This window comes from Hipposideros armiger, unplaced genomic scaffold, assembly GCF_001890085.2.
Source record: "Hipposideros armiger isolate ML-2016 unplaced genomic scaffold, ASM189008v1 scaffold_18, whole genome shotgun sequence".
Classification (NCBI taxonomy): domain Eukaryota; kingdom Metazoa; phylum Chordata; class Mammalia; order Chiroptera; family Hipposideridae; genus Hipposideros; species Hipposideros armiger.
Window position 1 is genome coordinate 379,494 of NW_017731368.1, and position 27,624 is coordinate 407,117.

The 27,624-nt window shown below is 55.4% G+C and overlaps 1 protein-coding gene across 2 annotated transcripts; it reads right to left on the reverse strand.

Annotated features, from left to right (window-relative positions):
* MAPKAPK3 (MAPK activated protein kinase 3) lies at window positions 1-27,122 on the reverse strand. Of its 2 annotated transcripts, none has more exons than XM_019634506.1 (11): window positions 26,995-27,122; window positions 26,472-26,748; window positions 8,357-8,496; window positions 7,075-7,139; window positions 6,559-6,638; window positions 4,677-4,800; window positions 3,442-3,517; window positions 2,977-3,101; window positions 2,447-2,532; window positions 2,133-2,213; window positions 1-1,417 (listed from the first exon to the last, which is right to left on the reverse strand). In XM_019634506.1, the coding sequence occupies exons 2-11, from the start codon at window positions 26,694-26,696 to the stop codon at window positions 1,265-1,267; spliced, it is 1,155 nt and encodes a 384-aa protein (XP_019490051.1). In that variant the 5' UTR covers window positions 26,697-26,748; window positions 26,995-27,122; the 3' UTR covers window positions 1-1,264. The 2 variants fall into 2 exon arrangements, with proteins under 2 accessions (XP_019490051.1, XP_019490060.1); XM_019634515.1 differs by having other exon boundaries at window positions 26,980-27,122.
* Between the last annotated feature and the right edge of the window lie 502 nt (window positions 27,123-27,624).

The window sequence follows — 27,624 nt, forward strand, 5'->3', positions numbered from 1 at the left end:
AAAAATGCCAAAATGGTGTTTATTAATATCCAGATACAAAACCCAGCAGCATTGTCCTATGTGACGTGGCCTAGGGTTTCCCAGCCAGTAAAGGGGTCAGAAACCAGGAAACAGGCTGGGCGTCAGGCACTTGTCAGGCCCAGTCAGGCATACAGCATCCTAAGGCTACCCTGGGCAGGGTGGGGCTGGGTAAGCCTGGACTGCCAAGGAAGGGGCTGCTCTCTGCTCTGACTCAGGCTGAAGCCAGGACCAGACCTTCTAAGCATCACGTAGGCTCTCCACTGCCTCGGAGTATAAAAAGAGACCCCTGATTAACCGGGAGCCTCTTGACCCTGCCCCCAGCCATCCACTTTCACAAAAGTACACCAAGAGACAATCTCTGCCATCAAGACAGGGTGGAGGATGAACCGTTACTAAGAGAGATTTTCCTACCTGGGATCGGTGAACAGGTAGGGGCAGGAGAACTGTACTGACTTGTCACAGTGACATTTTCCAAAGTAGAAAAGGGTTAAAAATACCTCACACCCTCACTTGAGATGAGAGGCCATAGCAAACAGAAGGGCTGGGCCCAGGAACGTGGAGGGAGAGATCCAATGGCCCTGTGGGGTGGGGATGCCGTAAGACAATCCTGGACCACCCAAAGAGGCAGGCAGACTGACCCAGTGGCCTCAGGGAGACCAAAGAGGGCTGAGCCTGAGAGAGGCAAGCAGTGGGAGAAAGGCAAGCCTCCACAAGAAGGCCAAGGCGGACACTCAGTTGCCCCTTCCCCCTCCCTTGCTGTTCACTCAGCATTCACAGGCAGCAACTCTGTCCCTGGTCACCATGGTAACCCATGGCCAGATGCCTTCCCCAAGGACAGGCCCATCTGCCCACCCTACAGGGGGGTGTCCCCACGGAAGGAGGGAAGCCCAGCCACAACTCCCAGTGGCCCAGAAGTCTAAGGCCATGCTCGAGGGCAGGACAGAGCCACGACGCTCAGGTCATTCTGGGCAAGGCACTGCAGCTGTAGCAGGTGGCTCCCTAGCCACCAAGCACTGGCCCCTCTCTAAGGCCTGAGCCTGAGCTGGGGCTCTGAAGGAGGTTTAGGGTCACGGTCTCTGATCCTGAAGTTCCAAGTGACAAATTAAAACACAATAAAATAGTCCTTTTGTTAAAAAAAAAAAACAAAAACAAAGAAAAGACACTGGGCCTTCTGGGCTACAGCCTCCGCCCACGCCAGTCTGTCCCTGGGCTGCGAGGCCTGGCTCCTCCAAGGCCCGACGAGCTACTGGTGGCTGCAGCCCTGTGAGGCCGAGGAACCGCCTGCCTGCTTCTTTCTCCGCTTGTTGAGGAGCCGGTTATTAGAGGTCTTCAGGTCCTTGATCTTCACCTGGTCATAGTCCACCCTCATGGTTGCCAGGGCACTCGTCATCTCCTCCTGGGGACAGATGTCAGGGTGTACTGACCTGAAAAGCCGTCACCCTCCTGCCTGGGCAGCCCCTTATAATGTCAGTGGTGGCAGTGACAATCTGTGCTGCCCGAATATCTACCGTGTGCCCAGCACTGGGCCTGTCCATCTTCATCACGCAATCTTCCCTACAGTCCTTTGTGGTAGACACCAAGCTTATCCACTGAAGCACACGAAGTGCCTTCATGACTCCCTGGGAGCACACCAGGGTAAATAGGATGGGGACCTGGACCACTGTTGCCTGCTCAGAACCACAAGGCCTGCGGGGAATGTCATCTTGCTGGGCACCCAGGGCACTGGGGCCTGAAGATTGTGCCCGGGGTGCCCTGAGGTTCCGGGTTGCTGCCCCATATGCTCAAACCTGGCCTCTGCTGAGTCTAAAGTGGAGCTGAGCACCCTCCCAAATATTGTGGATTATACGACAGGTTATGGCCAAAGCCCCTTCAATGAGCCCCTGGCTCAAAGCCCCCCTTTGTTGAGGGAGTGAGCCAGGGGCATCACCCAGAAGTGGGGAGTGCAGCCAATGTTCTGTGTGTTACGCTTGGACCACGGGTGCAGTCACTGACAGCCTGTGCCCCAGGCACAGGACAGGGCCCTAAGACCCAGGCTCTGAGTAGCCATCAACCTGGAGTCCCTTCTCCAAAACCCTGGAACCTGCAGAGAGACTGAGGCCAAGTGCACTCACCTTGACTTCGTCCCAGTGGTCTTTGTCCTCCTGCAGCACTCGGGCCGTGTAGAGTGGGGTCTGCGGCACCACCATGGATTGCTGGAAGGTGCCCCAAGCCCATGGATTAGAACTTGCTGGCACCTGGGACAGCACTGACTTCCCCATCCCACCCCCTTTCTTCTAGTCTCAGATGGGGAAACTGAGGCTCAGGGAGCTAAGGAGCCTGACTGGCAGTCAGATTATAGGTGGGGCACTGCCACACATCTGTGGCCCACACCAAAGCCTCCAGGGCCACAGCCATCCTGCCGGCCACAGGACAAGGAAGCACTCACATTGATCCAGGGATGGTTCATAAACTGTGTGATGGTCAGCCGCTCTGTGGGGTCTGTCTTCAGCAGGAGGCGGATCAGCTGCTTGGCTAGAGACAAGACGGGGGGTGGTGAGGTGCAGAGTTCCTCAGAGCCAGTACCTTACTGCTCCCCATAGACCACAAGCTCTACATGTGCCCCCAAATTCCTAACCCACAGAAACAGTGAGCTCAGGACTGTTTCTTATTGTCAGCCTCTAAGCGGTTGGGGTCATTTGCTAAGCAGCAATAGATAATTGATACAGGGCAGACTGGTTTGTGGTCCCCACAGGGCAAAATATGAAGGAGAGACGGGGAGTTAGAGAACGTTTTAAGGAGGCAAATTCTGAGCCCATTTGGCAGATCTAGAAACTGAGGTTCCAAAAGCTACATGACTTACCTAGGGTCACACAGCTGGGATGTGGGGGAGCCAGGGCTTAAACACAGGTTGGTCTGACACCAAAGTGGTACCTCCCAGAACGAAGGCTGATGGGGGCCAGTGCAGAGGTCACTCACCATCCTCGGAGACCTCCGACCACTCAGGGTTGGGGAAGCCATACTGGCCCAGACGGATCCTCCTTTTCATTCCTGGGGAGATGGCCTGGCCCGTGTTGGAGTAAAAGGGTGGGAAGCCGCACAGGCTGGGGGAGGGGGGAGGTTATTCAGCACAGGTGTGGAGGCAGGGCCAGAGCGGACCCTTTCTCCTCCCCAAGTCCCTGACTGGGGAGATGGGCAGCCGGACACCACGGCAACAATACCAGCCCTCTGGTCCCCCGGGCTCATCCCAGGAATGCCATCTACCCTTTGGCATGGAGAGGCCTTCAGGTAGCCTGAAAGAGGGGCGTACCACGGCCAGAAGGGAAGGGCAGCCTGCATGCGGAGTGAGCTGTTCAAGCACTCACCAGGGGAATGTGGGGGGCAGAAGTGGTACTGAGGGTCCATGCAGGGGGCGGTGCAGGAGGTGGAGGCAGTGGTACTCACAGGATGTACATGATGACGCCCAGGGACCACATGTCACATGACTTGTCATACTTCTCTGGACCCAAGACCTCAGGAGCTACCAAGGCAGAGGGCACAGGAGGGCTCTCAGCCCCAAGGGTCTTAGAGCCCAGGTGGGAGCCTGAAGCCTGGGCAAGGTGGGGAGCAGGTACCCAGGCTGGGGCAGAGCAGAACTGGTGTCTGGCACTTTCTGGGAAGGCAGCATGTGTGTGAACTTGGGGGAGGAAAAACAGCTCCCAGAAAAAAAATAAACCTGCTTTTAGGGTAGGCCGTAAGGAATGATAGCCTCCTAGCAACTCTGAGCCAGTCTCAGCCTTGGTGAGGGAAGAGAAGAGAGAAGTCCTGTCTGGGGCTGGTGGGGTCCTGCCACAGGCAAGAGGGCATCAGCCCACCAGCTGTCCTGTGACCCCTGCCTCTCTGAATGCACAGCCTAGGTCACTGGCAAGGAGGGACCAGGGGCAGGGCTCTGGGTTCCACTGTTAGGTTGGCTACCATCCCATGAGGCCTTGGTCTTCCCATCTGTGCACTGAGACGGGGAAGCCAGAAGGTTTCTAAGTTAAAATACTGCAAAACACGTCCTGATAAACAGTAGCATTTCATCTGTCTCAGGGGACTTCCTACCCCTAACGCGGCTCTCTCGGAAGGCCTCTCCTGAGAGAGAAGAGAGTCATCACCCCACTCTCAGGTAAGGGGCACTTTTGGCAGGGGCTTTTCTAGATCTGGGAGCTGTCTATTCACAGGAGAGTGAGGAGCTTTTCCAGGAAGCATGAGGATGTGCACGCCCCCAGGTCCCATCCATGCCCTGGCCAAAGGGACCCTCTCCTACAAGGCAGGTGGCTGGTGCCCTATGTCCCTCTCATGTAAAAAGAAAGGCCTGCCCACTTTCTGAATATGAATCCCAGGAAGATAAGAACCGGAGGAAAACAAGCATGGTTGGGCTCCGTCCAGAGCTGATGGCAGCCTTTTATCACATATATATTTAGAGCTGCTGTGATGTCATTCAGCTCACAGGCCACAGCCAGAATTTTCCTGGATCTATTTTCAAAAGCAGAAGCTGAAGTTTGGAAGAATATTTTTGCAGCCTCCGGCCCCCTACATCACCGCCTCCATTCCTTACTGGGCTTTAACCCTTTGACTTCTGCAACCCACCAGCTGCTCCACACCACCACAGGGTCCAGTGGGGGTAGGGAGGTCCACGCCATGTCCCAAGGACTCACCTACATAATAGGGGGTGTAACAGGGTGTCTGCAGGGCATTCTGGGTGGTCTCCTTGGCAAAGCCAAAGTCAGTGAGCTTGAGCACTGAGTCTTTCTCCTTGGACGTGTAGAGTAGGTTTTCAGGCTGGACCAGCAAGAGAAAACATGCGTCTGGCGTTAGGCACCAGGTGGGGGCAGGGTCCCAAGGTGATCTTCAGCCACACTTCCTCCCTTTCTCATCCCAATCGATGCAGGAAGAGCCAAATCCATCTCATTAAAAAGACCTGGGCCTTGGCCACCAACAACATGGGCCAAATATAGAGAAGACCAAGGTGGCTGAGAGATGATACCTCCTTTGGCAGAGGGGAAACCAAGGCAGGTGTTCAGCCAAGGTTGTGAAGAACCAAGTGCCATAGAGAGCTGGAACTTCTGAGCCTGAGTTGGTGACGCTGCCATAAAATGTTAAAAATGAGGCTGCTCACAAGCCAGCGTTGCCAAGCACAGGTCCTATACCCACCCAGAATGAGCCAGCAGGGCAGTCCCACCTGAAGTTGCTCAGGGAGAAGGCTCCTACCTCTCAGGCCTCAGGAGCTGCACAGAGACAGTTCTTTCCAGCTGCAGAGCACAGAGGCCTTGAGGGATTGAGGGCAGTGGGGAGGTCTGCATGGGGAAGGCAGCCCTAATGCTGGTTTTTAATGAATCGTAGGACCTAGGCCCATGGAGAAGGACAGGAGGGACCCCCCAGCCAGAGCAGGAGTAGAAGGATGGGGTGTTGAATAAAGTTCCAGTTTGGAGCCTGTGAAAGCTATTTCTAAGGTTCTATTGAGATGATCCAACCTTGGATTGGGATGAAAACGGGAAAGCAGGTTTCATCTATACAAGGGAACATCCTCTATGGAAGGCTTTTCTCCCCTTGGGCAAGAAGTAAACCCAAAATAAAACCGGGGTTCAGAAGCTGAGTCTGTCATGGCTGCACGTGTATCCAGGATCCAAGGATAACTGTACGGGCTGGCAGTACTCAGCCAGAGGAAGGCCCTGGTGCAGCAGCTGGGCCCACGGCTCTCCTCCGCCCAGTCTCGGGAGGAAATAAGCCTCAGTGGCAAATGCTCTTGGCCTGGGCAGAGGGCTCAGGGCTTGTGGATTCCGCTCTGATGATGGCTGGCATGTGAGTGCGTGCATGCATGTGTGCGTGAGTGCGTATGCAGGGCTGCCTCCATTTGCATTTCATCCTGCTGATCCTGACAACCCCTAAGATCTAGTTTTCCCTGGATAGGAAATTGGGAGAGCCCATCCACCGAAAGGGCAAGCAGGCCCGGCAACTGAGCCGACCTCAGCTCCTTCTTCCGTGCCTCCCAGCAAATGGCTTCTTTCCCTTAAAAGGCTGGGGTTAGAAGGCAAAAACTATGGCCGTTACTTCACAGAAGCCCCCACAGTGTCAGGCAGCCCCTGCCTGAGGCCCCCGCACATTAAGTGTTCACAAAAATCCTTGCTGCATGAACAAATGAGCAAACCCCAGTGCGGCAACTGCACAGCCTTGGGCAAGACACTTGATCTCTTTCTGAGCCTCAGTTTTCTCATCTGTCAAATGGGCAATAGCACCTAACTCACAGGGTTGGGGAAAGGTAAACAAGATGCTTGCCAGGCCCTACTGGCTTGAGGTAGGCACTCAGCTATTGTTACAGCTTTTGGGGTTACAGAGTTTGAATGACTTGAGGAGGCCCATCTAGCTAGAGCAGAATGAGTATGCTGGAACCAAGGGAGAAGACGCTAGGAAGACCAGTCTGGGCCAGAGGGCACAGGCCTTGAAGGAACTTGGCCTCCATCTAGTGGGTGCCGGGAGCCATTGGAGGTTGTGGATGGCAATCCCTCCCCTGGTCCCCCAACCTGGGTCCTGGAACCTCACCTTGACGTCTCGGTGAGCGATATTCTGGCTATGCAGGAACTGGATGGCAGTGCCAATATCACGCATGATCTCTGCAGCTTCTGTAGACACAGAAGAAGAGTAAGTGATGCCAGTCAGAGGTCAGGCAGCGGGGCCCTCACCCTATTACTCCCCTGGGACAGCACGGGATGGTGACGGCACTCTTGCCACCCAGGACCCCCATCCCATACCCCAGTTCAGTTATTCTAATTTCCTCTGGGGATGCCCCAGCCCTGGGCTACCTCTCCACAGGTCAGCTGCAGGTGGGCACCCGAAGCTTTGAGGCCTCCTTCCCAAGGCCCCAGAGGGCCCGTCTCCGACAAGGGGTTCCAGACTCACAGAACTCCTTGGGGTGGGCACACTCTATCTCACCCTCTCTTGTTCAGCTGGGGCGACTGAGGCACAGAGAGGAGCAAGGTCTTGCCCAGCATCGCACAGCAACTCTATGTGATCCATCTCAGTCCGAATCCCCCCACTGATCCAGCCGCACTCACGTACCTCTCTCAGTGAAAGCCTGGTCGCCACGCTCCTGAATCCTGCTGAACAACTCACCACCTTCCATGCTTTAAGAGAAGGTGATTGTAAGCAGGGAGGGGGAGATTCAAGTGTCAGCCTGCCCTTGCCCCGAATCATGGGCCCAGACCCTGCTGCTCTTCCCCTGGGGAACAGCCACTGTCAGCCTCCCCATGCCTTGTACAGCCTAGAGCATGGTGGGCTGTCAGCTTGGATGGGTTAAACTGAACTCTTAGAACTAGGGGAGGGTGGTAGGCTCAGATTCTCCCCAGGGAGTCCTCGTATGCCCAGTGGCACTGCCCCCCACATGGCTGAGACTTGGGCAGCCCCACCCCATCCAAGTCTCAGTTTCCCCAAATGAGCGATGAGATGTCAATTATCATCATGACCACTGTTTTCTGAGCACCTACTGTGTGCATTGCTGTGTGACCTTGGGCTAGTCCCTTCACCTCTCTGTGCCTTGGCTTCCTCTTTTGTAAAACAGGGATTATAGCACCAACCCCACAGAGTTGTAAAGACTGAACCAGCAATACACATGGAGCACTTAGAAGGGAGTAAAGCACAGAGCAAATGCTATATTAAAATCTTCCTCCACATTTTACATGGGAGCCACAGAGACTCAGAGAAGTTAACAGCTGCCCAAGGTCACACAGCTAGTGGGTGGCAGAACCAGGATCTAGACCCCAAATCTGACTCAAGAGCTGGTAACCTGTAGGGTGAGAGAAGACCCCAAAGGCAGACAGAGAGGCACTGGAGGCCAAGACATGTGCCCAGGACCTGAGGGAGGCTAGGGCTGAGCCGCAGTGCTAGTGGGAGAAGCCCTGGGTGGAGGGGGCAGCTGTCTCCTGGTTCTGGGCCGTGATCACCCAGCATCTGGTGGGACCAGGGGAGCACAAACCCGGATAGGAAGGAGAAAGCTGAGGGGACAGTGTATGTCCTGCTCTTCCCCAAACCTCTTCCCCCTCACCCACATTCAGGCTTGGTGGCCTTCTCTGACAGCTCTTCCAGCCCCTCCTCACAGAGTGGACATCACATGCAGGGAGCCCACCTTAGAGCCCCTGTAGTTCTCGCCCACCCTGTGGGAATGGCCTTGTGGCAGCCGCACAGCTCATGCGCAGTGCCTGCTGCTGTCCCCTCCGCTACTTCTCAGGGTCCAGGGTGCCTCCTGGAGCTGCTATCTGAAGAACAGAGAGGGCCCCTAGAAGAATGGCAGGAGGCTGGGGCCTCAGGGGTACCGATGAGCTGCCAAGGCAGGTGGCCAGCATACCATTCCATGATGATAAGGAGACAGCGTCTGCCATGATGCATGTTCTCATAGACGTCCAGGATGCGCACGATGTGGGGACCACCCGAGGCCTGCCAGTGGTGCTCCACCTCCTGCCGGGCCTTAGGGCTGTCATACAGGATCTGGAGAGGGTGGTTATAGAAAATGTCAGGCTCACAGCAGCCACCCAGATAGTGCCACTGCCCTCACTTTGCAGAGAAGGACATATAAGCTCAGAGAGGCCTGTGACCTGCCCAAGGTCACCCAGCTTTTGAAGGGCAGAATGGGGATTTGAGTCCAGGTTTCTCTGATGTGTGGTCCAATAAGCCTCTGAACTTGACTGAAGGTCAGCCTCAAGCAGCTTGACTGGCAGCTCGGGGAGGCCCTGGGAGTGGCTGACAGCTTAGAAGGGCTCAGGGGCCAGAGAAGTCCCTGCTTCCCTTCTCGGGGCAGCAAGGGCGGTGGAGATTACGTGGGTTTTGTAGTCTGATCGCACATCAGCTGTGGGACCTCAGGAGAGGCGACACATCCCTTGAACCTCATTTTTGTAATGGGTTGTGGATCCAGAAATAGACTCTTGGGGCAGGGGTACCCTAGCTGAGGGAGGTGACAGCCTAGTGGAGTGAGGTCTGGGTTTGGGACTGAATTCCTCCAGTGACTCAGTGTGTCCTCAGGCAAACATTCACAGCTCCAAACCACAGCCCACAACTCTATAAAATGGAGTAATAACAGTCATCCCCACAGGATGCATCACAGCAAGGCAGGCAGTACGTGGGCGGCGCCAGCATCCTGGCTCAGGTTAACTCAGCCCTGGGCTATGGCTGCCAACCATAAGGCCAATCACCGGAAATGAGCAAGGTCCTGGTGTAGGGGGAGAAAAAAGTAGTCAGCCTGCAGGGGGAGGCGGTCCAGAAAGGAGGGAACAGGCACAAGCCATTCCCTGGCAGCGCCGCTCTCCGGAGGCCCAGCCACATTTGTTTTCTAGTTGAGCAGGGCTGAGGAGCAGGGTGAGAGCCCAAGACTGGGACTCAGATCAGCTCCATCTTGCTCAACCCCCACAGGACCCTGGGCTACCTCTGGCCTTGGTGTCCTCCTCTGCCAGGGCACTGTGTGGGACAGGCTCTGGGCCCAAGCTCTCTAGGCAAAGGTAAACTGGGGCAGGGAGGAAGGCAGTGGGTTCCCGCATTTGCTGCCCCAGCCTGGGAGTGCAGGGAGTTGGGCAAGACCTCCACAGGCTCTGGGGTCCCTGCTCCATTGCCCAGTCCAGGATGGGGGTGTGCACAGACACTGCTGTGGGCCGACTCTCCCAGCCTGGAAACCATGGATCCCTTGCTCCTGCTGCCTTTGGCTCCCACAACACCCCTCAATGCCGTGCCCACACAGCTCCTGCCACGCGCTTCTTGCTCACAGTGCTGGGGGTAGAGCCTCAGTCACCCCACTCACCACATCAGCTTGCCCCCCACTTTTTTGAGGTGGCTGTAGCGAAGGGTACCCCAGTCCTTAGCCAAAGGACCCAAGGTGTGCCATCCTCCCTCCCTGCTCTGTCCTCTCTGCACCCCTTTTCTGCTTGGCCTCCTACCACTTCTTCCTGCCCCCAGCCTGACCTGACCATGTCTTGAAGGGCCCCAGACTGGCTCCTGGACCCCCTCCTCACTGTGTCCTACACCAAAGTCCCCTCTCTTCTCTCAGAAAACCCCAAGCCCACAGCTGGAACACTCTCGGTATCATCCTTGGCCTCACCTCTCCCTCTCTGGCCGTTCACTTGTTCCCCCTCCCCCCTGTAAGTCTCTCCCACCCTCATCCTCCAGATAAAAGCCACCTCCTCCCCTGGTGTCCCTGGCTTGCCTTCCTCTCCCACCTCATTCCTGCTACTTCTGGCCCCCAAACACTTTTTGCTCAGCCAGAATGATGCACTTGCTGGCCCCAAACAGACCTCACTCTCTCAAGTCCGCGCCTATGCCACATGTACTCATCTCCTTGCCCCATCTCCCTCTCCATCAGGTCAGCTCTTCCTCTCTGAGGAAACTTCTGAGCTCGGTTCAGATGTCTCCTCCTCTGCAAAGTCCTCCCAGCACCTCCCCCAATGGCTTTTGCCTCTGTACCTCCCAGCAGCGGGAGAAGCAGCTAGAGGAGAGACAGGTTAGATTAAGCTGGGAAGTCCCTCACTGGGACAGAGTTGGGGGCACGGCGAAGGGAAGAAGACAGGAGCTATGGGAGGAAGAGGGCCCTGAGAGCTTCAGGCCAGGGCCTGTACCCTGTGCTCCACTGAGGTGGAGAGTGGGTGTAGCTGCCCTAAGCTGGGGCCTCTGGACGCCTCCCACCCCACTCAGTCCATATTTGGGAGTTCATTTCCCACACGGATTAAAATAATCCTTTACTCAGTGCCAAAGCCCTGAGAACGGACACAGGAGCAGGGAGAGGGCTGCCCCCAGAAAAGACAATGAATGCCCCCACCCGTCTCTCTGCAGGGGCCAGGGCCCTGGCCCCACTCATGCCCAGCCGCCAAGGTATCTCCTGGGTTGTCACTCTTGATCCCTAGGGTTGACCCTGACTGTGGTCCTAAACCTCTTAGAGCCTCAGTTTCCCCACCTTTCTTCCCCATAGCCAGAGCCTCCTGCTTTTCCAGGAATGCCTCCATTGTCACTTCTTCTCAGAAGCCCTCCCTAACTACCTTGTGTAAAGAAGACTTCAAGGGTCCCTCATTCTCTCTCCTCGCTTCATTTTTCTTTCTTTATATATGTGCTTTGTTTATTGAGGTATACTTTACATACAGTAAAACAAACAGATCTCAAGAGTCCAGTTCAATGAGTTTTCACAATTTCACACACCCTGGAACCCACACCCTCATCGAGACAGAAAACACTTCCCGCTCTCCAGAAAGCTCCTCCCTTGTCACCCTTTTTACCTTCCTCTTGTGCTGCTGCACTTGCTCACAACCTACAATTAGCTTGTTCCTTTTGATAACTCTTTAATCAAACACACACACACACACACACACACTGCACTTACAACGTGCCTGACTCTGTTCTGAGCACTTTATAAATAATAGAAGGGACTTCAGTATCGCCATTCTTTAGCTGAGAAATTGAGGCACAGAGAGGGGAGGGAACTGGCCCCAGGTCACGCAGCTGTTTCCCCAGGCAGGCCATCACCACGCTGCCTCCCTCACCAGCCTGTGGGCCCACCAGGGCAGGGCCAGTCTGCCCAGTTGGTCACCTGTGAGTCCCAGTACTGGGGTACAGGGCCTAGCACAGAGCACTGGCTCACATAATATTTGTAGATTTAATGACTAAATCTATAAACTAGGGGTGAGGGGAAGAAGCCTTAACAACCCATCATGAGGACTGAGTAAGATTAAATTGAGGGGGACCCAGGAAGGCTCAACAAATGAGAGACATGACAAACTGGCCAAACTTGCTCCCCACTGCACCTCACTCAACCTCTCTGTGAACCAGACTTTACCTCCTCTTCTGAGGAGCCCATCCTGACTGCTCCAGCTCATAAATCCATCGCTACGAGTTGGCTTCATTCATGCAGCTACATGAGTCCACACTATCTTTCATAAAAAGTGTCCCCAAGTGACAGCCCCATCTTCCCAGGCATGGGCATGAGCACCGGGCCAGCAGATAGGAGGCCTAGGTTCTCCTCCTATTCTCAGTGTGACCTTGGGCCTGTCAGTCCTTTGCTTCTCTGGGCCTGTTTCCCCAATGATAAGCTGCAGGTCTTGGGCTAGAGTGTGGTCAGGGGCTCCTTGCAAAGTACCTACTGTAACCCCACTCCCACATCCCTGCCCCCAGGGAGCAGCCCCTGGGTCTCCATGTACCCCATATTCAAGTGCCTGAACCCAATGGGAGCCACCTGATGCCTTGGTCTCCAGACCCAGCTTGGAAAAAAAGGAGACAGAGTGGCCTCTGTCAACCCAGCAGACCCCCACCCTTCTTTCACTCCCATCCGACATCCACTGGGCTTCCCCCAGGGGTCCAGCAAAGCTGGAGGGTCTGTGACGGCTCCTGGGCAGCTCCACAGCTTCGGCTCGCACCGAACAGGAACCCCACACACACTTGAGATGCAACGCCAGCTTTCTTCTAAGGGAGGGGGCTCCCATCCGTACTTGAGGTGTGGGGCCCACTTAAGTGAGACCAGCATAGAATGTGAGATGACAGTCCCTTAAACAAAGGACACTGTTCTAGCCTCAGGCTTTGCTCAAGCAGGTTCCACCTCCCTTCTCCCCTCACTCTCCTTTGCCAAATTCTCTTCCCTGCCCCCACAGACAGATGGTTGAGACCCCTGCCAACCCCACCAGACAGTGAAGCCCAGCAAAGTTGGAGGGCAGGGGCAGCTGATTAGTTCAGTTGGTTAGAGTGCAGTGCTTATAACACCAATGTTGCCGGTTCAAGCCCCACATGGGCCACCAAGATGAGCCCTCCAAAACTAGATTGAAACAACTACTTGACTTGGAGTTGATGGGTCCTGGAAAAACACACTGTTCCCCAATATAATTAATTAATTAATTAATTAATAATAATAAAAGGTTGAAGAGCCCACTGAGTGGCTCAGTTGGTTAAGAGCTCGCTCAAGAGTTTGAGCTCTGAGCAACAACGGTTCGATGCCTGGCCCGAGCTGAGCAGCCACTGAGCAGGTGGCAGGATGGCTCAGCTAAAAAAAAAAAAAAGTTGAGAGCAGAAGGGCCCGCGCCCCTCCAGCATCACCAGGTGGAATGGGAACCTCGGAACTGACCAGGCCCCCTCACTCCCTCCCACTGTGTCCCTTCCCACCCAAGGACCAATCCAGTGGTCACTACTACAGTAGGGGGAGGAATTCTTGAGTGCAGGAGTTGGGAAAACCACAGCAGCATTTGACTATTGGAAAACAATGTGCAGTTTACAAAACACTCTCTTCTCCTTATCTCATGGGAATGCTCAGGCCACCCTATGAGGCAAGGAGGGTGGGGACCATCAGCCCCAATTTACAGATTGAGGAAAGAGAGGCTCAGAAGGATGACATCATTGCCCTGGGGCCACCCCACGGAGGATGGTCCAGACAGCCCTTCCCTGAGGGGAAATGAGAGGAGGGGGTGGCCCCAAATTGGAGAAGCAGTGGCCAAAAGCACAGCTTGCAAAACTCGGGAAACTTGTTCTGAAATAAATGTGCACATAGGTGCACGGGTATGTGCACAAGCAGGGGTGTGGGGGGGGGTGGGTACGTGTGTGCATGGGAACATAAGCACGTGCACAGATAGGGGCGCATGCATGGGTGTGTATTGCTGTGGGGAACAGGGGAATGTGTGTGAGTGTGTGGGCCATGGGTATGCATGTGTCTCCAGCCTTGAACCACGAGAGAGTGGGACCCATCCATCTGTTTGTTTATTCATCCAATATTTTCTATTTCTCTGAAGTGCTTAGCAGAGAACTGGGCACACAGGTGCCCAAGAAATATGGGGGGGAGGGAGGGTCTTGCTGTCTCAACCAGTGACAGCCTTGCCAAGCAGATGACCGGGTCCAGACCCCTCCACGCAAACCTCATTCCCACTGAGGCCCCATCTCTGCTGTAGGGCCCATCACCTTTCGTTGCCCAGAGCTGTGAAAGCACCCTGTCTCCTTTCTAGAGTTTGGATGTCTGCACCGACTCTATAAAGACACAGCCTTGGGACAAGCCCCCAACAGCCTTCTCCAGCCATCTCCCAGCCCAGGAAGGACCATCTACCCAGGCCCATATGCCCACCTACGTATCCAGTGTCCACATCCAGCTCACCCAGGGCTGGGATCTTCTCAGGTAATAGCGCTTACAGTGGCTCCATCTGTCTCACACATAGGAGGCACCAAGGCCACCAGCCTGGACAAGCAGCTACCCCGACCCCACCCCAACCTCTACTCTCCCAGCCAGTTAACCTGCAGGCCGGACCAAGCTGCTCTGCCACAACACCCACTCCTTCCGGGGGAAGACAGCTGGCTTGCAATCTCTCCCATCAGTGAGGCGCTGGCAAATTAACAAATATGAGTGCTGGGTTTCATGACAACCCATAGCCTGAGAGACATCGTCCCTACAGTAAAGGGACCCTCCTGGAGGCCCAGGATCCAGAGCCTCTCCAGTCCCACTTACAAGTCCCCTCATTTCCACTGCCCTGCTCATTGATGATAGGGTTTCAGGAATTTCTAATTCTGCAGCATGACAGAAGCCAAACAAAACCAAAAAAAAATTGTCAGATTCTCTTCAGAATGAAGAGGAAGATAAAAGGTACCAGAAACCCACGTAAGCTTCATAACCGTCACCGAGCACACATTTTAATTCTGAGCTTCCTCGGGGTCTTGGCAAAGAAAGAAACCAGGTAGGCTCTGCTTTTATCAGCCCAGCAAGAGAAGCACAGACGTTCACTGAACTTTTCCCAAGACCAAATTCTTAAAGGGATTTAGTATCAGACTTTATATAAGAGGAAAATATAACATTCTGGCAACGCCTTTTGCAATAATTTTGCAAGAAGTTACAGAAAGAGTCAAATGGCCATATCCAATGTGGACCCCCATAGGACTGGGGCCAGCACACAGCACTGCAGCCAGGCACGCCTGCCAGGAGCGCTGAGATAACATCACCAGGCCCTTCACTTTCTTGGGATTCTCGCTTTGTACTGGGCTTGGGTATGGAAAGGAGAGAGGCAGGAAGGGCTGGTATGTACCCTGACACCTTCTCTCCCATCTTGGGGGTCTCCTCCAAGCCTCAAGCAAGGGCAGAAACAGCAGTACACATGCTCAACATCAAACACTCGGGCAGCAGAACTGGACAAGATGCTATGGGAAAACATAGACGTCCAACTCATTTTTTTCTTCATTGCAGGGAAACGCTACTCTCCACAGAGGGAAGTTAAGGATAAGAAAAGCACTTTGAACCTACTATACCCGCTCCTTGACAAGCACTTTCAACTGAGCCATATCTAAGGTCCCTTCTGGCTCCCAGTTCTGTGGTTACTTAGGATTATTTTCCCATGGGGACATATCTCTAATTTTATGAGACACCACTGGAACAGCAGGATTCATTTTCCAGCCAGTTGTTGAGAGCACCCCTGCCTTGTGCTGTTAGCCCCAGTGAGGGTGATTAACACAGTTCACCCTGGCCCCTGTCCAGCCCGTGTGACCCTGGCTGGCTGCTCTGCCCACTCAGAGCAGAGGCCTCCACCCCACGGATGGGACAGTATAGACTGACCTCAAGTTCAGGGTTCAGAAGCAGGAATTTCCTCCTTAAGACTTCAGTATCATATTGAGGGCCAGAGTTGCCCCTCCACCCTCCCTGCCGCCCCCCACTGCCTTCACCCTCCCCGCTCCCACAAGGAGACTAGTACCTTTGGAGAGCTAGCTGCCTGCCGAGTGTCAAATCTAACTTTTTAGCCATAGTTTCAAATTAAAGCCTCCGACGTGTGCCGTTATTCTCTCACACACTAATTTTCCCAGCTTTCCTAGCTCATTATGGGAGCTAATGGAACCAATTTTGCAGCTGTGGATAAGTTGGCCTCACGCCAGATCAGACCTCGCTTCATTAACTTCTGACCATGTCTTGTCCTCCAACTCAGAGGCTGAGTTCCAGGGAAGTCGGCTCACATGATGCTACTGGCCCCAAGTGCCGGGGCCCCAGCTGAGCGCTCACACTGCAGGTCAGTGTGACTGTCTCTCCCTGGTGCTCAGCCAGTGCTGTGGCTGGCCACAGTGCTTGGTCTCAGACACCACCTCATTCAGTCAGTGCTCACCGTATCCTGAGAAGAACCAGCATCATCCTTTCACCTGCAGGAAAGCTGTGACTCTGAGAGGTTAAGTGACTTGCCCAATGTCACACAGCTGAGTAGTCAGAGTCAAGACTTGAACCCAGACCTGTTGGCTTCTAGGCTGTGGGGACCATGCAGACGGTTGCTGTATTCCTTTTGTATGTGGACTTGGCCCCACAGCTCTGGGTTGAGACCAGGTTCTGCCACTTGATGGTTCTTGCAGCAGTGGCAGATGCTCCTGGAGCCCGTGCCATGGACCAGTCTCTTGCCTTTCAACAGCTGCATCATCGTTTACAGCCCAGGAGACTGAGGCACAGGGAGGTTTTTGGCTTCTCTGAGTCACATGGTCCACACAGGCCACCTCCAAGTCTGGAAGTCCTTCGGGAACCAGGACTCAACCCTCATGCCCAGGGAGGCCTGCCCATTTCACAGACCCCCTCCCGAGTCCTGTGAACATTTACTGGCCCTGCCTGCCACAGGTGCCCCGTCCTCAAGGATCTGGGGATCTGCGGACGAGTTACTGCCAGTCAGGATGCCTGGTGAGGACAGAGGGCCTAGGGAACTGGTCCTGGATCCTTCGCTTTCCTTCCCCTTTCCGTCTAGAACCAGAACCTGGCAGCGCAGGCAAGACAGGGAAGGCCAGCCCCTCCTGAGAAAACCCAGGAACAAACAGCTGCTCCCCTCCTAGGCCTGGGTACCTGATTGCAGGAGGGTGGCGGCGGGCCAGCTCACAGGCTGGGAGCCTCCCTGACCACCTCCCACCAGAGTCCTGGGAAGGGAGGAAGTCGCTGAGGCTCCAAGCCCGCTGCCTTCTCAGGAGGCTCTGCCGACAGGAGAGCCAACACACATTTAAAAATTGTCAAGTCTCAGGAACACAAGACTCCTTCAGTTCGCTAAATTTTGGTGGCCTCAGTGTACCTGCTGCCCACCTGGAAATGAAAGCAGAAGTGCCAGGTCCAGGGAAGGGGTGGAGGGAGTGGGGGTGGGAAGAATGCTTCCAGAAAGAGGGAGCTGAGCTGGGCTTCCAGGCAGAGAGGGAGAAGGACAGCAGGAACATGAGTGCTAGTTGGGGCAGGCCCAGGGGTCCCAGTGCCCAAGGCCAGGAACCATGTACACAGGGACCAAGTGACCACGGGGCTCCTGGTCAGACAGACCTGGGTGCCACATGCAAAGGCCAGGTCCATCCTCCACTTGTCTTTCGCTTTGGGCAGCCCGTTCAACCTCTCTGAGCCTCATTGGCCCAATCTGGAAAATGGGAACAGTGACAATACTCGCCTTCCCGGGTGACCAGAGGATGGAATGAGAGTGTACAAAGAGTTCAGATTAGCACAGTGCCAAGTATATACTGAGTGAAAATGGGCTCTGAGGTTTGCATGGCTTCAGGGTTCCCCTGGGTCTTCCCTGAGGTGGCCTTCACCTCCCTGTTCTCCTGAATTTGGGGAACTCCAGGTGTAGCCTCTGAGACCCAGGGGAGGCAGACCCCCTCCGATCCAGCAGATCACAGGAAATGGTCTCAGATCTGGAGAGAGGCAGGACTGGGCTGGACTTTGCAAAAGTGGGTCAAGAACGAAGGGTCTGTTTTGCTGTGAAAGGCTCAGTGACGGGGGGACAGACCTCAAGGTGGGAGGCTGATCTCAGGGGAGGGACCCTGGCATGTGGGAAGCAAGGCTGAAGGCTGAGGACCCAAGCCGAGGAATCAAGCCAGCTGTCAGCTTGGGCAGACATCCTCACTTTGTGAGGTGGCAGTCACCTCACCACCCCTCAACTCGTTCACACACTTTTTTGAACAATGTCCCCTTATGCAAAGTGTGTGGTGTCGCTGGGCCAGTCCCTTACCTCGCTGATCCCCACCTCCCCATCTGTGAAATGGACATGAACTCTCTTCACACATGGCAATGGGGGAGAGAGGCAAGCAGGTCTGGGACTATCAGCATCTGCCTTACAGGTGGGAAAGGAGACCCAGAGAGAACTATGACCTCCCGCTCTCCTGGAGGCTACACACTGAGGAAGCGTCAGGATCAGAACCCCCTTTGCCCCAGACAGGTGTCGGATCCCAGCATTCTCCCCACAGCCTTCCTGGAGTGGCTAAGAGGCCACACTGGCACCTTGTGAGGCCCCTGGGTGCATACTCAGAGAGTCCAGGTTCTATTATCGCCCTTTAACTTCCTAGAGGAAGACAGGATTTTTCTATCAAAATCAGCTACATAATTGGTGAAACATTACTGTTGCTCTATTTCTTCTATGACAATATAAAAATAGGACATTTTCATCATAAGACTGGAAAATTTAGCAAACACAAGTGTATTATTCTAATCTCAGCAATAATGCCCCTTCAATGGTCCCTCCTCATAAAGAGATCTCACCTCAGCCACAGAGTCCGTGTCCCCAAATGGCCAACTGTGCTACAGTGATGCCTACATAGCCTGCACAGGGCTACAGAGGGCAGTGCCCACCTGCCCTAAGTAGGGTGTGGCCCGGGCAAGTGAGGCCATACCTCGGCGAACCCTGCTGAAGTTCCCAGCGATCCATGCCTCTGGCCAGCTCTGGAGAGAGGAGATTCAAAACCCTCGAGCTGTCAAAAGAATGAGAGCTGGTCTCTCTCATCTGGAGGAGATATCACGAAAACTACAAAGGAATAAGAAGTAGTGTGTGGGGAAGATGGACTGGACCATCCCCAGAGGCATGACTGCCCTCTGACTCCACACCCCAGACCTGCTCTTCCCAAAGCCAAACAGCATATCTGCTGGCATCTCTCCCGCGGCCCTTGGCTTCATCCACAGCCCTGCAGCTCCACATACAGGCCTAGCTGAGCACAGGCAGCCATAGCCCTACTCAGGCTCCTCCCAGGGAAGGCACGGGCACTGGCTCCCGGCCTCCCTTGGCCCCTGCCCAGTCTCTCTCCTGCTCCTGTTCACCTAGAAGGCTCCCAGGGCTCCAACATCCAGCCAGCTCCTGGGAAACTTTCCTGGTCTCTGATCATACCATGGAGCCATAGCCATGAGGAACGGGGAGCGGGAGAAGGAGGAAGGTCGTGCCCTCAGGGAGACCAGGGTGATGGCCAGGCAGCACTGAGGGACACTCCTGCCTTGGGAATGGGCTGCAGTGACTCATGCCCACTCTCTCAGGCCTTCCTAGGGTAAAAACGCACTCTGGTGCAAGCTTGGCCTGCCTCACGGATTTAACGGAGCCATGGAGTACAGTGGAGAGAGGCCTTCAAACCTGAGTCATAACCCAAGAGCTCCAGGCCATAGCAGAGCTCAGGCCCTGCTGATGGTGTCACCACAGCTGACCATTCCCCTGGCGACCCCATTTGCTAGCTGGCCTAGGAGAGGCATCCTGGGGCACCCTCTAGCCAGTCTCCGTGTTGCCCGTCTACTTGCAAGAGCAGCCCCAGCAGGAGTCAATGTGAGCTCCACCACCAGATCACCGTCCACCAAAAGGGTCTTCCCAGCCAGAAGGGGGGCCCTTGTCAAGCAGAGTGCCTAGCCCCTCGGCTTACAGATGGGCAGACTACAGCCTGGGGAAGCCCAGCTCTTGATCCCCAGCTGAGCCTGGCACACAGGGACAGATGGCTGAGAGCCATGACTCGGCTGCCAAGCAGGCTGGGGTTCCAGCCCAGCCTGGGCATGTCCCTGCTCTGTGACACCCTGAGTGAGTGACTCTGCCTTTCTGAACCTCATTCTCTGCAACCATGACATGGGGGTGACAACACCCATTCTTAGACTCTGCCGTGTTTGTGTTTAGCGTGTAGGAAGTACTCCAGGGGGACGGGGGTGCTCTCTTCTCCAATCTATAGAACTATGAGTCCCTTGTGGGGGCTGCACCCTTAGGAATGGGGCGATGGGTGTGGCAGATCAAGGCCCTGACCCTTCATACCCCTGAAAATAGCCTCTGAGCTTCACTGAGGTGAGAGGTCAGGTGCAGGGTGCAGGCTGGAGTCAGCTGCTCTGAGGTGCCCAAGCCAGCTAGTGCGGAGGCAATGCCCACTCAGTTGTGCCCTCTACAATGGAGGCAGGTTACTCCTCATGTCCCAAGCCCTCCCAGCCTCTCCACAGGTTCCTCCAGCTCGGGTCAGACCCCAGCCCTTTCTCTCCCCAACGTCAGGTAGGAAATTCTGGGGGGCCATAATGCTCCTGCTCTCACCCCACTGTCCCAAGCAAAAGTCTCAGACCACTGAGCCATAAAAGGAGACCCGACAGCAGAGGCCGCAGCCAAAGCTGACTTCTCACACTCCACGGGGGACGCCTCGGATTACAAGCTTGGCCCAAATGCTCCTGACTCCACTGTTCCAGCTGCCAGTCACCAGCACCTGGTGAAGGCCAGCAGCAGGAGGGGACATTGTGAGTGACATGGGCACAGCCAGGAGCTCCTCCTTCCTGTCCTAGCCACCCCCACACCTTCGGTGACCAGGATGAAAACGAGGACTTGACCAGCCCCCATCTGTCCTCTGCCTGCCCTCACTCAGCCTGCAGGCTACAGAGAAGAGGCCCAGCCAAGTCTGAAACCATGAGACCGACAGAGTGGCAAGGCCCGAGAGGGGAGGGGCTGAGTGACAGCAGGAGAAACAGAGCTGAGAAAGAAGAAATGAGCAGGACAAGGAGGCAGAGAAGACAGAATAATAGAAAGCACCACAAAGAGAAAGCAGCAAGGACAAGCCCTAAAGAAAAAGAAAACCTTAATACCAAACCCGCAATCAATACTCTCAGGGTCTCAGGCCTGTCCAGTGCTGAAAAGGCCTCCTGAGGCTCCTTGTCCCCCTCAAACAGCTGCCTCATATCCCTGCTCTAAGCAAAACCCCCATAGTTCACACACACCAGGATTTTAATCACAATTACACAGGCCCTAATCCACTTAGTTCCAAAAGGGCAGGCGGGTGGGGCAGAGCCCAGGACCCAGAGTTCCTTTCACACCATTCTTTCCCACCCCACAAGGGGCTGGCTTCCCCAGGTGCAGGGTGAGCACAAATGAGTCCTCATAAAGGCCACACTAATGCACCCCAAATGAGAGCTCTGCCTGAGTGTCTGTTGGGTGCTGTCTCATAGCAGGAACACGGGGATAGTTACGGCCACCAAGACTGCTTCCCACCACATGTTCAAACCCAGAGCTCACTGCACCACAAAAACGATGGTTTTACAGAAGATTCCAAAACTGCCTTTTGTCCAAGGTAACAAGGGGACAAGAAGGACTTCTTCTTGTCCTTCTTGTGGCAAGTGGCAAGAAGGACTTCAAGCCCAGAGCCCTGCTCCTCTCTCCACCCCAGGCAGCCTCTCATGTGGGGCCACACAAGATCTCAAACAGATGGGAGTGAGGGCAGCAGAACCAAAGTTCTCCTGGGGAAACACGGAAGCCCATGGGAGCCATGGTCATACTGTCCTAAGAATAGCAGACCCACCCATGCAAGAATGGCTTGGTGCACATTTATGGGCAGGTGTGCTGGGAATGTCCCTTACCTAAGGGTCTTGCCAGGAAGATGGGGGATCCAAATAGGAAAACAGCTTCTACCAAAGATAGAGGCCTCCAGCAGGATGAGGTATGAATCTGAGTTGTGGGCTGAGGGAGAGTCACCGCCAACCTTTTGTCCTCATCCTTCAAGGCCCTACACAAATGCCTCTTCTTCTACAGAGCCCTTCCGTCCCTCCACTGCAACCCAGGGTTTGTCAGGGTCTGGACACCAGCCCTGCTGAGATCAGCCACTTCCTGCCAGGACATAGGATTGTGTGTAGGGAAGTGGTACTCCACAGCAGGCACTGTGCTGTCCACACTAGGCATGCTGTCACACACACTCTGTGGCCTCCTCTGTAACCCACATCCTTATCAGACCAGAGACCTGAATTAAAACAGGCAATCTCTTCCAGGAGGCCTCCCCTGGCTGGCCCAGCCCTGACACAGTTTCCTCTGACCCACTCATCAATCTGACTTTCTGCCTGTGGCACTGCGGACTCACAAGGCTTGGGATGAACCACACCATCTTTCTGAGGTGGCCCTGCAGCCATCATGGTCCTTGTGCCCTGGCCTTGTGGAATTACCACCTGTCCATTCACAGGCATAGAGTCCTGTATTGAAGGAGATGTAGGCAAACACCAGAGCAGCACTTGGGGCCCAGCTCAGGCTGCCAGGGAGCCACGGAGGACAATGCCAGCATCCTTCCAGGGGCCAACTCTCAGAGACCCTCCCATGTTCCCATGGACTTGCATGAGGTATGAGGAAGTGACTTAGATGCTAAGACTCTGACACCAAACTGCCTAGGCTCAAATCCCAGCCCTAACACGCACCAGCTGGGCACCTTGCGCAAGCCGTTCACCTCTCTGAATATCAGTGTCTTCATAAAATGGGAACAACAAGAGTTAGGAAAGATAACACGTATCATACATGGGGAACATGGCCTGCCAGACAGAAATGAGAGGGACAAAGAGGCAGAGAAGACAGAATGATAGAAAGCACCACAAAGAGAAAGCAGCAAGGACAAGCCCTAGTTTTGGAAAACTGTTAGCCATTTATGAGAGTATTAGACTCCACAACAACAAGGCCTAAAGCCTGGAGAGCTGGTATCAGCTCCTGGATGGGATGGGAAAAGATCCTGGAAGTCCCAGAGGAGGAGGCCTTGACTGTAGGTTGGGAGAGCAGCTTCTAACGCTGTGAGCAAGGCCACCAAGGCAAGGTGTGAAGCATCTCTAAACAATCCACCTATGCTGGGAAATTCCACTATTTGCATTTCTTAGGGTTTGATGCCCTCCCTAGGATCCTTGTTTAAAAAGCAAATTGCCCTGTCCCAGCAGTTCAGGAGGCTCTACCCACGTGGAAGCACCTGAGGGCCTCAGGTCCTCTCCTTCGGATAGAGGAGCAGCCTGGGAGATGCTGGGGCGCAGTGAAAACACTACTGGGGACTCTGTTGTACGGGACCCCCAGCCCCTCCACATGATCCTGATATGTTGACTCAGTAGCAAGTGGCCCCACAGAGGCTGATCTGACCGGTCTGGAGATGGTAGGTGAGGGGGTGGCAACTGCCAAATGAGAAAGTACCTGGCCTGCCTGGCAGCCCCACCCAGCCTCAAATCCAGCTCTGCAGCACCAGCTCCAACAGGCCAGCCCCACCCATGGAGCAATGCAGAGATCTCCTGGGCATGTGTATCCAGCACCCCACCACTCTACTCTCTTTAACCAACACAGGAAGAGAAGGGCACTGGGAACCCTGAGGGCCTCCAATATGCTCCAGTGGTCAGAGGGGAGGGCCCCCCCAGAGCCCAGAGACAAGAAAGAAGGCTACCTCTCCTCCCACGTGCTGAGCCCCTTTGTCTCCTCAAGGCCTTTTATTGTTTTTATTTATCTAAGGGCCAGGGTCACTTCTGCCTGACAGGAGACAGAGCCACATGTGGGCTGGGCAGGAAGTTAGGAGAGGAAAGGATCTGGCCTCTGCTGCAATCCCCCATCCCAGTCAAGCCACGTGGCTTCTGACCACTAATTCCGGGTCCCTATTTTCTGGGTCTTGGATGTGGTGAGGTGACTGATGGAGTGCAGATCTGCAGGGCTGTGCCCAGTTGGAAGTGAAGCCGATGGGCGCCAATTAACCAGTTAGGCCTGGTAGGGGCACAAGCAAGCGGTCAGTAGGAGGCAGGCCCCGGCCCCCATACTCGGCAGGCAGTCCTCCAGTTCTGGCCAAGTGCTTAGGGTAGAATGGGGAATGACATGACTACACTGGCGGCGGAAGCTGGCCTTGGGAGGGAGCTGCTGATTGTGAGAAAGGCCAAGAGGGACCAGGCTAGCGGTCAGGAGCTGAGGGAAAAGGGGAAGAGGCCCAGGTCCCCAGGAAGGAGGAGCCTGCTCCTCTAGGGCCCCCACAGAACAGCAACAGCTACAGGGAGAGCAGCCACAGCTCTTCCTGTTTCACAAGTGCCTACTGCATTCCCGGCTTCATGCTGAGCACGATCTGCCATGTTGGGCAACAAGGCTGAGAGGGTAGGCATGGAGAAAGGCCAGGGCACTAGGTCTGGACCACCAAGAAAAGCGGAGATGGCCTGAACAAGTCCAGGGTACAAGATGGGGACAGGCCAGCCTGGGAAACTGGGATGTAGGTCTGGGGAAGCAGAAAGACCCGGAGCCCAGGGCCTCCACCTAGGCTGACCTGGGAAGCTGGGGAAAGGGCTAGGCAGAGAGAGGGCTGAGGCCCAATCGTGAAGTAGCTGAGCTCCCTGGGCCCAGGCCTATCCATGTGCTGAGGTCCCCAGGTCCTGGCCTTCCTGGGCAGGAGGTAGAGGCGGTAAGCAGAAAATGTCACCTCCCTCCTCAAGGCCAGAACCACCGTTCACAGGACAGGTACAGTGTGTCAGAGAAAGACGTAAGAGCCTGCCGGGCTGGGTAGGGACTTCCAGGGCTAGTCACTGCAGTGGGAGGGGTGAGGGGGCAAGAACAGGAAGAAGGGACCAAATCTGATCCACATTCCCTTTGAGGGCCAATTTAGGGCCAGGTCCTGAAGGTCCCAAGCCAATAGCCCTAGCCATGGTCACCTATAAAGCCTAAATTAGGGGTACAGGAGAGGAATCTGTTCTAGGCCCACCCCAGTTCCGAGTCCAGAACAGAGAAAGCATTGAGGCCCGACATTCAAGAAGTAGTTTGGAAGGTGCTGCAGTCAGAAGTCCCCCCAAGTCACTTGTCAGACACAGCACCTATAGGGAGGACCTAGGCCCAGCCTGCTTAAAGCTAGTGCTGCCTGGGCCCTGGAACTATAGCCACCTACTGCCCACCTGCCTTGCTCACGGCACCTGAAGCAGCTATGGGGCTGATCAGAGCTCAGCATTCACTCACAGGGCCAATGCTTGGGTATTAAGAAGAGGTTCTCTGGCCACAGGCAGCCCCTTGCCCACGCAGACTGCCCCTTGACACTAGCACAGGTGAAAGGGATAAGATGGTGCTGAGGGAGAGGGTGAAAATGTACACTTCTCACCCCCTGAGTCCTATCATCCGTCAGAGGAGCCATCTTTTCCCTGAAGGACTCAAAGAATCCCTTGCCTGGTGTTCTAAAAAGGTCCCCAACTCCACTCCACTGCTGAGTTAGTAGACAAGAAGCTGTGCCTGAGACCCAGCCTCACTAGCCCAGCCCTGAGCCTCCTCCGTACCCATCCTCACTATCTCCTCCAAGACCACCCTAGGGAAACGACCCCTCTGTCAGCCCTGGTGCCCCTGGGAAGACACAGGGAGCTGAGCCCAGGTTCCTCCTCAGACACTTGCAGATCCTGTGCCCTAAATAAGTCCTGTAGCCTCTCCAGGACTGCATCAGGCTCCATACCAGTTATTCTGCGCACATCATCTCATTCCAAGCTCACATCAATCGCTATCTTTCCCCTGAACAAAGGCAGAAAGCCTGGTTTCAAGAGTCCAGAATCTAGTCCAGAGTCACAGAGCTCGCAAAGGCAGGCCAGAGATTAGAGCCACATCTGCAGGACTCTGAGCTCAGGCTCATAATTGCACCATCTGTAAAACAAGAAGATCCTTTGTTGTGTTCTTCTTGTGGCCTCCAGGGGCCACTCTCCTTGCCATGCTCTACCTGTCCAGGTCGCCACTGGCACAAGCTGCAGTTGAGTGGAGTTCCCAGATTCAAGGGATTCTGGGTATGGGACAGAGAACTGGGCTCATAACTAAGTGCCTTAAGCCAGAACTACATAGCTAAATCAGCCACCCACCGAGCTCCCCGGATTCCACCTGTATCAGCGAGGTCTTAGCCAGGCCTGTGGGGAGCCTGTGGGGTGACATGGCTAGATGACTGGCTCGCCCTCTGCCCAGGAACCAGGGTGGGTCAGCCATGAAGCAGGGCTTGCCCCTTTCATCGTGGGGCCGGTGACTCAGCTGGAGCCCATCAGCAGCCTCCCGCCCACAGGTGAGATGGGCACCAGCCTTGCCCACCTGTGAGCCCTGGGAGGCTCCCACCACTCCAGCCCAGGCAGGCAAAGGCCACAGGAGAAAGTGGCTCCACCCCAAACTTTAGTGGTGACTTGGCCTCAGGCAGAGGGAAATTCATACCCATTCTAGTCTGAAGAGTTTCTCATGGAAGAAGACCCCCACCCCCTCATCCCCGTAGGTGGGAGCACATAGGCCCAGTCAGGAGCCACTCCTTCCATGCTTCCGGGTACAGCAGGCTCTACCCAGACAGACTCCACCCTTTGCTCCCTGGAACACCCTGAGCTTAGCGAGGTTAAGCCTCCGTTTCCCCATCTATAAAGCAAGGGAGGACCAGAAGCCTGACTTTACAGGGGAATATGAGTATGAAACATGATGCTAAGCACAACAAGCTTAGCAGGGGCCCTGCTTATACTGTGCAGCCACAGGACTCTGATGTTGGGCCCACCAAGTCACCCAGGCGGCAGTGAGGGGGTCACTGACCTTCATGGCACATTTCTGCCCGGTTCGCAGGTGGAAGCACTCCCGCACCTTGCCGTTCACACCCAGGCCCAGCACCTGCTTGGACAACTGGTAGTCATCCGTCACTGCGTACTTCTTGGGTTCCTGCCGTCCCCCGAGGGCCGGAGCACCAGCTGAGCCTGATCCGCTGGGTGCACCTAGCAGGGGCACGGGGTCCTCCTGTTCCTCTGCTGTCTCGCCATCCATGGCCCCCGTGGGGCGCTCTGAGGCGGCCCCAGCCTGGCGCGTCGGGTGCCACCTGGGGGAGAAGGGAAGAGTGAGTTCCGCCCAGACTCCTTAAGGGCTGGGGGCAGCGCTAGTAATGCGAGGCGAACTGCCAGAGAGCACAGACGCGCGGCAGGGGGCGGTGATCGGGCAGCGAGACACAAGAGAGTGCCGCCCAGCTACCAATCAAGAGGGGAAGGACCCTGGCCAGAGTGGCAGCAAGGTCCCGGGAGCAGGAGGCTGAGGGGGCCCAATGAGGGCGTACCTGGCGAGGGCGTACCTGGCAGCAATGCACCTGGCGGCGGCGCCGGCGAGGGGAAGGGGCGGTGGTAGCAAGAGCCGGGGGCCACTGGCGCCCAGAGCCACGAGTCGCGCCGTCGGCGGCCCACGTGACCGCACCCCCTCCCCCGCGCGTCCACGACTTGGGGCCGGGCTCGGTCAGCCTTAAAGGGCCAGGCGCGCCCAGGCAGGACGGGGCGGGGCGGGAGCCCTAGGCAGACCCCGCCTCAGAGCTGGGACAGACGTAAATGGGGGCGTGGCTTCCCGAGGCGGCCCGCAACCTCCAAGACTCCGCGGCAGCGCCGGGAGACCCTCGTGCGAACACAGCCGGGTACCGTGTGTGCCGTGCGAGCCCCGAATTTTACTAGCGACCTACGAAGTGACAGCTCAGGAAGTCTTGTTTCTCTAAGAGCATCAGGTAGCCATTTGAATCGGGTATTTTCTCTGCAGGCTGCCAGGCGGGCCTTCCAGTAAGGATTGTAAAGCTTGAGACTTTCTTAGTGGTGACCAGCCGCCAGCCTACCTAAAATCTTAATTTTTGCCAACATGTGTAATGAAACGGCATTTCGTTGTGATTCGCATCTTCCTAGTCCCTGGTGGTTCTGAGCGACTCTCCAGCACTTGGCGTCTC

Coding starts and splice junctions, on each gene's coding strand:
- MAPKAPK3 (XM_019634506.1), bottom strand. CDS start 26,696: ATGGATGGCGAGACAGCAGAGGAACAGGAGGACCCCGTGCCCCTGCTA. Junction 8,497..26,471: donor GGCAGAAATGTGCCATGAAG/GTCAGTGACCCC, acceptor CACCCTCTCCAG/ATCCTGTATGACAGCCCTAA. Junction 3,518..4,676: donor TTACACCCCCTATTATGTAG/GTGAGTCCTTGG, acceptor CTGCCTTGGTAG/CTCCTGAGGTCTTGGGTCCA.